The sequence below is a fragment of the Pocillopora verrucosa genome, chromosome 13 (genome assembly GCF_036669915.1).
Source record: "Pocillopora verrucosa isolate sample1 chromosome 13, ASM3666991v2, whole genome shotgun sequence".
NCBI lineage: Eukaryota > Metazoa > Cnidaria > Anthozoa > Scleractinia > Pocilloporidae > Pocillopora > Pocillopora verrucosa.
Genome location: NC_089324.1, coordinates 9595984 through 9604442, shown reverse-complemented (window position 1 = coordinate 9604442; position 8459 = coordinate 9595984). Strand labels below are relative to the sequence as shown.

Sequence of the window (8459 nt, the reverse complement as noted above, 5' to 3'; positions counted from 1 at the left end):
GTTGTCTCAGACGCGTGGTGTAGTGTCGCTCTCGCACTCCCATGCGTTCACTTCTGCGATGCACAAAGGGATCCAAAAGAAATTCGAAAGAACCGGGAGGAGCGGAAGAGGAAAGGGCTGCGCCTCCCAGTTGAGATTGATAGGAAAATTGACGGTCAAAAGCTTCACCTACCTCGTTCAATAGGACGTCCGCCACGTCTTCTACAAATTCATTCTCGCCTTCTTCGTTCCTAGCCGCAGCTGGTAGAGTTTCATCATCCACGTCTTGTACGAAGCTTCCAAAGTCTGGTGGTCCTGCTTCCATGTTGACTGAGGCAAAAGAGGAATACTGGGAAGGAGACTATACTTATATACCGAGCTCTACGTCATCACACCATATTGGGAAGCACCTCCATATTAGGACTCAGTACGTGGTGTAGGATGAGGGGAGTATCCCCTAGTCCTACTAGAAGGGTACTGGTAACGAGTTTGTAGTGGTTATAAGAAGGTAGGCTTTTTCGAAGGGACACGTTACTCAGTGGTAGGAGAGACGAACGAATGAACAACATGAACGGAGACCTGGAAGATAATCCCAAATGGGCAGCCTTGTACCTAGAAGACATGATGGATATTATGCAGCACCGAGCGGACGAGGATTCCTTGAGACGAGTGGTACGCTATGCCAAAGCTTACATCCGCGACATGACGGAAGAGGAAGACAACAACGAACTGACAGACGACGAGAAGCGGTTTCTAATCCTGAGGAATCAAGTCATGCACGCCTTTACGAATTTTGTCAAATTTTGTTACGATGTAGGGTGCAATTGCGAAGAGTGTAGGGTCGAAGAGGAAGAAGAACAATGTAGCATTTCGAATAAGAACGAAGAGAAGAGAGAAGGAAAAGAATGAGACTTTTGTTACAACACTCGTTTTTTATTGTTCTGTTTTGTTTTTTTGGTTTTTTTTGGTTTTTTTTTTACAATGTTAATGAAACCAAAAATTCGGTAACGGTCTAGTTTCCATCTGAATGGTTCTCTGAAATAAATTGTGTAATTCTTGTGTCATTTGAAGAGTGATGTGTCTGCTTCCCACGATGGTAGTGTTTTGGGGGTGTAGGTAGGGCGGGTGACATGGGACAAATCTCTGTTGCGGGTAGTCGAATTGGTACCACCGGTCTGTGTAGACGCACACGGGTTTTTATTGCTCCAACGCCATTTGCACGCTCCAACCGGTTCCTCCCTGTAACGTGTGGGGTTTGGTTGTGTCGAAATGTCCGAAGGCCAGCACGAGATTGGTATCCCTCACCACCCAATAGTTTCTCTGTAACAGTCCCGTCTTTAACACGTTATTGGGTAGAGAGCGTTGCAACGTCTTGTTGGCGCGTAACACGTGCTGCAAACCCTCGTGCAACATGCTTTCCATCAAAGGCGTGCTACGAACGGCGCGGGAGTGAGTGGGCGGAATGATGACGCAAACACTCATGTCATACCTTCTGGCCAATTCCTCAACGAGAGCATCCACACCTTCGGCGCCCCCAGTGTACAGGACACGCCCATTCAAAATACCCACTTCCATGGGGGACGTCATCCTTAGCATCTCGTAGGCGCAACGACTTGAACAACTGGCACAATAAGTCTTCCCAAGCTTCGTCTCTTTCCCTCTCCGACAGCGATCTGGAATAAGAGTAGAATGATAGCATAATGACGTTCGATACTACAAAACCTGCTTTCTTTTATAGCAGGGACATCACGTACGCTTCGACGCATGACCAAATATGGTCATTGGAAGAGCACGTACGACGCAGTAGCCTGCCATATACGGAATAGAACGACGCATTGCCCTACCATTTATGGAAAATGACCTTTGATACGACGCTATCCAAAAATAGGAAGGGTATTGTTCTCTGCGGTATATAGGTGACCTTCATTTACCTGTCAAGACATCCGTTGCGGAGCAGGAAAGCAAGAACCACCAGAAAATAAAATGGCCGACAAACAGAAGCTCACCAAAGGAAAACGAGCTGTCCCTTACAGCAAGAAGAAGGCGCCCGCCAAGAAAACCGCCAACGAGGAGCCTGCGGACGAACAGTACGTGGACATCGACCATTACGATTACACCGAGAAAGATTGGAAAGTGGTTCCCCGTCCTGGGCGGGAAAAAGGCAGACGAGAGACTGTAGACCCAGCCTTCCGCGAGTGCTCTACCCTCTGAAGTACCAGAAGAAGAAGAAGAAGAAGAAGTAATAGAGGAAGGTGAAATCGTACCGGGCGTCGAAGGTACAGGTACGTTTCACTATTCCTCTTTGGATGAGTTATTGGATAGCGTGGAGGCAGATTCCTGGTTCCCATGCCCCATTCATATTACCCAAGGAATGGAAGAACGCAAGTCTAAAAAAGAAACTTGTACGGACGTGTTCCTTCGTTGTAGCGTGTCTACTTGCCCCGTGTTTTGTCCCGCCCAAGACTACCAAAAGTATTACGATCTGTGTCGTGCCCGAATGAGGTCGAAGCCCCACGCTGTCCATTTCCATGTCTGAGAAGAACAGAAACAGAATGTATCTGAGGTCTGCGTTTAGAGAGTGTGACCTCTTTGCATGGTGGAACACGAGACCCTTTAAGAAAACCCAAGAGATACTCATGGTTCACCCCGAAGGTTCTCATTGACAGGTGAACGGTACCGCTATATATAACGAACCCATCCCCATTTGCACGGAGACGTTAGGGTTAGGAATTAGGGTTAGGGTTAGGGTTAGGGTTTAGGAAAAAGTGTCACGACTTTTGTAGAGAGGCGTATGTCAACGGAAACGCTCCATTTCGTTGTTTTTTTACGATTAGGATATGAAACAGATGATGATGAATCTCCTTGTACAGACTGTTAACGTTAGGTTTTTTTTTTGTTCGTTGTTACAGATGAAATTGGAAAAGATGATTTAGTGGACGTAGGTGTGTGGTGCGGACCTACATTATTCTTAAAACTTTGCCATTTTGTGAACGTCACGCCCCAAACGAAGGACGAACTCTTAGATGAAGTGTACAAAAGAATTTTTTCATAGTTTTTTCATTTGTTTGTTTTCGTTAGGACTACGATTTAAAGAAGGTGTACCTTCTGATGACGTTTTGAAATGTATTGCCAAAGCGTTGGCCCAGGAAAAGGTCGAAAAGGTGACTCGATTCTTCTGTATTTTAATGGACCGACCTTACGACGATGTATTGAAAGAATAATTAGAGGAGCAATAAAAATGTGTGAATGTCGTGTCTTGGTTCATTTCTTTTGTATCCTATCATGGGTAAAAGACGTAGTGGCAATAGACCCTCACGAAGGGAGAGGAAGAAGAGAACTTCCCAAAAGGGTGGGGCGTCTGTACGTACCGTGAATAGAATTTTAAATCGAGGACCCTCCGCAACAGATAAAGCGGCTTATGTGGTTAGTATGTTGTTGTCCGGACCCGCCCCAGGATTCGGCACCTTGGGAAGATTACTGGGTAAACAAGTTCTTAAGGGGGTCGTGGACAATGTGAATCATTATCGAGGTAGACGCTGATCATGGAAAGAGCTTTCTATTACCTACACTATAAACTCTCATACTGGGTGTGCATGAAGATCAGGGACGTTGTGTACGAACACGAAACCCCGCATAAACTCAAACCGTACTACTGGGTACCTATGGGCTTGGAACACCACGTGTTTCGCAACGAAGTCCTCCCGCACAGGTTTCCTATACGTACGAGGATCTTCCACATCATGACCTTTATGAGATTCTACAAAGGAAGATATACAAAATACGTTTGGCAGCAATTGTACCTTCAGTACTTTTCAAACACTTGGCTCCTCTACTACGCCTACATCCTCTACCTCAAGTTGCTATGTCTAAGAAGATGGAACGCTCTGGGAAGAAGAAGAAGAAAGTAGAGGACTCGGACGATCAAGATTATAAGAAGAAAGTCTTATTGGATTATTCTACGCCTGGGGTGGTGGATAATCTGGGGAGTGTCTCAGAGTATGCCAAGGCTCAAAAGATATTGGTCGGGCGTGCAAAGAGAGAATTGGAAAAGAATCTTGCCTATACCCTACACAAACCCAGAAGGCGGCGCGGTGCCTTTCAACCCGTTCTGGTGTTCGACATGGACGAACAATGGGTGGCCGATCTGATAGAAGTACAATCGATTGCCAAACAGAATAAGGGATATCGCTATCTTCTCACTGTCATTGATGTGTTATCCAAATATGCGTGGGTTCAATCGCTTAAGAAGAAGACTGGAAAAGATGTCACCGAAGCCTTTCGACGTGTACTCACCCAGGCCGAAGGGAGAAAACCTCTTAAATTACAGACGGGTGCGGGTAAAGAATTTTACAACGGAACGTTTCAGGAGCTCATGAAACGAGAGAAGATCCATCATTTTTCGACGCACGGGGATGCCAAGGCTAGCGTCGTGGAACGTTTTAATCGCACTCTGAAATCCAAACTCTACAGATATTTCACGGCCGCCAACACCCTAAGATTCGTAGATGTGTTACCCAAACTCGTCCAACAGTATAATCACACCTATCATAGGAGCATAGGCATGGCTCCTGCCAAAGTCACACTTTGGAACGTGCAAGACGTATGGCATCGATTGTACGACGGACGCTTGGAAGAAGGGAAGAAACGACGTCCCGTGTTTAAAGTGGGAGATAGGGTACGTCTCAACAAGAGATTCAGATCTTTTAAGAAAGGCTATTTACCGGGATGGACGGAGGAAGTGTTTGTCGTACGTCAAGTGGTTCCCTCTTTGGGCGTCGCGACCTACAAGGTGAAAGAATTGGACGACACTCCTTTACAGGGTACCTTTTACGCCAGGGACTTGCAAAAGGTGACAGTGGACGAATCCTCGTTTTTTAGGGTCGAAAAAGTGTTGAAACGTACCAAAGATAAATTGTACGTCAAGTGGAAAGGGTATCCTGCCAAATAGAATAGTTGGATCCATAAAAACGACGTGAAATAAAAGATGCTATTATTTGTACGTGTGTTGTTATCATGAGAGGAGGTACGTTGAAACGATTCGTGGTGTACACGCCACCTCATCATCCCGTCCCCCAAAAGGGAGGTAGTTTGTATCGGTGGGGACGTCCACCACCCTTTGTGGGTACGTGGTTCGGTACTCATCATCAAGTGGGGAGTGGTATGAAAGAAATGGCACAGGACTTTTTGCGAGAAGTGAGGACTGGTATTAAAAGTGGTGTTAAGAAACGATCCCTTTCAGAAGTGAAACGTGGCATAAAGAGAGGAGCTAAAACGGCCCTCAAGAACGAAGTCAAGAGAAAAGTGGCCAAAAAAATCAAAGACATCTTCGGAGAGTAAACTAATCATGTCACGCGTCCGTCAAGTACGTAGTAGTCAGCCTAGAATCGGCGTGGGGACCAACGCTCGCATCTCTACCATTCTCCATAGGTATTCGCATAGAAGGAAACAACAACGAGGTGGATTTTTAGTACGAAGGGCTCCTTATAAAACATCCTCCTCGCAACGTCACCGTCGCAAACGCACGAGGAGGCAACGACGATAACATGATAAAGTCAGCGCAACATAACCCGAATCTCTCGCTCTTTCAAGTTCCACCCACCGATCTCAGTACGGTGAGTTCGAGATGGGTGAAAATTCCCCCTCTGACGTCGAGTATCACACCCATTCAAATCTACATCGACAAACAATCGGATCTCATTGATTTGTCGCGATCGTTTGTGGAAATAGATGTGGGATTCAAGACGACTGCAGGTGGCAATCTCACATCCCGCAACGACGATGTGGGAAGGATGACTTCTTTTGCCAACAATTTGGCCCATACTCTTTTCAAGTACATCAATGTGAAATGTAATGGAACGCTACTCACTGAACAAGTGGACATGTACCATCATAAAGCCTATCTCCAGACCCTACTGAACAACGACAGAAATGATGGAGACACCATCTTACAAGCCACGAATGGAGGTTGGCGAAACGAAATTGATTCTCCCGTCACTTACACAGCAACGAACGTCAAAGGCGACGATGCCGCCTTTGCGGCACTCTCCGACAATCAGCAGGCTAGCATCAAAGCCCAGAAAAAGGAAGCGAGAGATTTGTATTCGGAAGGAAAGAGGCGTATTCTGCGTATGAAACCCTTTGTGGTAATTTTTCATCAAGGTAAATGTATCGTACCCCGCACCAGTTTTGAAATGGATTTCTACTTGAATCCAGCATCCATTTTCTCTAATGGAGAATCTAACCTGCCCACCGAATCCGTGCGCGTGCACGCTGACGACGTTAAACTTTCCTTCTACATGTGTCTCGTGAAACTCAATCCATCCACCTACATGGATATGATGGGCCTCTTGAGTAAATCTGCAGTCCTCTACCCCTTCGTGAGGACAGAAATGAGACAATACCCCCTGGACAATGGAGCCACCTACAAAGAAATCTACAATCCCTTCAATAACAAAGTCCCACAACGATTCGTACTGGCTATCGTGGATAACTCAGCTTTTAATGGTAGATACGATCAAGATACCTTTGCCTATCAACCAGCAAGCATAGAATACATCAAACAAATTGTAGATGGGGAAGAATATCCTTACGAAACTCTGGAATTGAACACGGGGAATGGTCGAAAGGATGTGAGGGGGTACTACAGATTCTTGGAAGCCACAGGATGTCTCCAGCGTGGAAGCGGAAATATGGTGCGATTCCTGGATTGGGGGTACGGTAAAAACGCCACCATCTTCGCGTTTTCAAACGTGCCTAACGATAGACACGACGATCCCATCCTATTGCCTAGACCCCAAAGCACGATCAATCTACGTTTGAAATGTGCTGCCCAACAGAGTCAAAAGACCACCATCCTCATGTCCGAATATGAAGCTTTAATAGAAATTGACGGTATAAATTCCACCACTTCCATGAGTGTGCACTAAGCGGACAGAACGGGATGGAATTTGTGTGGTTAACCACCGATCAGTTGAATGCTGTGGCATCGGGGGACATACACTTGAGGAATGCTTTTGTGGGAACCATGGCGTGTGATCAATTACCCGAACATCCGGAAAAATTGGATCGTAGAGCATACATCGTGAATACGGATCCTTCCCACTTACCTGGACAACATTGGTTGGGCGTGTGGACGGAACACGACACCTGTGAAGTATTGGATAGTTACGGACTTCCTTTTTCGCATTACGAACATTTGAAACCTTTCATAGCGTGGCTCAATAAATGGTCGTGTGTGCGCAGAAACGATGCACCCATACAGTCGATCAAAACAGCCAGTTGTGGAGACTATGCTCTCGTGTATTTGATGTATAAAGCGAGAGGTAAAAGTACGGAAGAGTTTCTCGAGTTATTTTCTGAGCATGATCTTGTAAGCAACGATGACAAAGTAGGAGACATCTTGGAAGATATTGTAAAGAACGAAATAAAAGCTTTTGAATAAAACACACGTGTTTCATTTGAATCATGAGTTGTGTAGAGCAAGGTTTTACGTTCGTTTAAGTCTCCTTCGAGCATTTTGGTCGTGGGACCCTCCAACTGTGGAAAGACCACCTTCCTAAAACGTCTCTTATTGGAAAATGAGGACCTTCTCGCCACGCCCTCCAGAAGAATCGTCTACTGTTACGGGTCGTGGCAACCGACCTTTGACATCCTAAAGAAGGAAGGCGTGACGTTCCACGAAGGTGTACCTACCCACGAACAATTGAAAGAATGGCTTTGGGACAAAAAAGGGGGTCTCTTGATCTTGGACGATCTCATGGCCGAAGGAGGAGACGACAAAGATATCCTAAATCTCTTCACTCAGTATTCGTATCACATGAACGTCACCGTGTTTTATCTATGTCAAGACATGTTCCCTCGCGGAAAATATGCCAAGACCATCTCTAGGAATGCTCAATACATAGTGGCGTTCAAAAATCCTAGGGACCAGGTGGCCTTGCGCACGCTCTTACTTCAAATGTATCCCACGACTTGGAAAGACCCGTTGGAGCAATATAACGCATGTACGGAACCCCTTTCAGTTATTTATTGTTGGATGTACATCCTGCTACTCCAGACAATAGAAGATTACTGAGTCACTTATTGAAACACGAGGGTTGTATCCGTTGCTACAGATAGAGAGAGAGAGAGAGAAAGATAAATGGATTCCAGTCCCATTCGAATATCCAATGCAAATCACGACAGCCTATAAAGATAACGGACGTCCCACCGTAACGCGCAATTCTACCAGTGTACGGAACTAAACAGATGGCACGTCCTAAAGGTCGAGCACGCAGAAAACGAAAAAGAAGAGTACAAAAAGGAGGTCTCGTACCATTGGCAGCTGTCATTCCGACCCTCATATCAGGCGGTAAATCTTTAGCCCTCAGCGGAGCTGCGTACGGTGCCAAAAAAGCCTTGGGTAAAATAATAAAGAAAGTCAAGAAGAAGAAGAGACGATGAAACGCATTGCAAGAAATCTGGATTTTTTGAAATCGATT

The 8459-nt window shown here is 45.7% G+C and overlaps 1 protein-coding gene and 1 pseudogene across 1 annotated transcript; both read left to right on the top strand.

Annotated features, from left to right (window-relative positions):
* Nucleotides 1-5522: 5522 nt before the first annotated feature.
* On the top strand, nucleotides 5523-6905 carry LOC131784198 (uncharacterized protein F54H12.2-like). The gene has a single exon (XM_059100998.2). It carries the CDS (start codon nucleotides 5523-5525, stop codon nucleotides 6903-6905), a length of 1383 nt encoding a protein of 460 aa, XP_058956981.2.
* A 14-nt stretch (nucleotides 6906-6919) lies between these two features.
* Nucleotides 6920-8097, top strand: LOC131784199 (uncharacterized; annotated as a pseudogene).
* The last annotated feature ends 362 nt before the right edge of the window (nucleotides 8098-8459 follow it).

What these genes read in the sequence shown, in the direction of transcription:
- LOC131784198 (XM_059100998.2), top strand. Translation starts at nt 5,523, where the DNA reads ATGATAAAGTCAGCGCAACATAACCCGAATCTCTCGCTCTTTCAAGTT.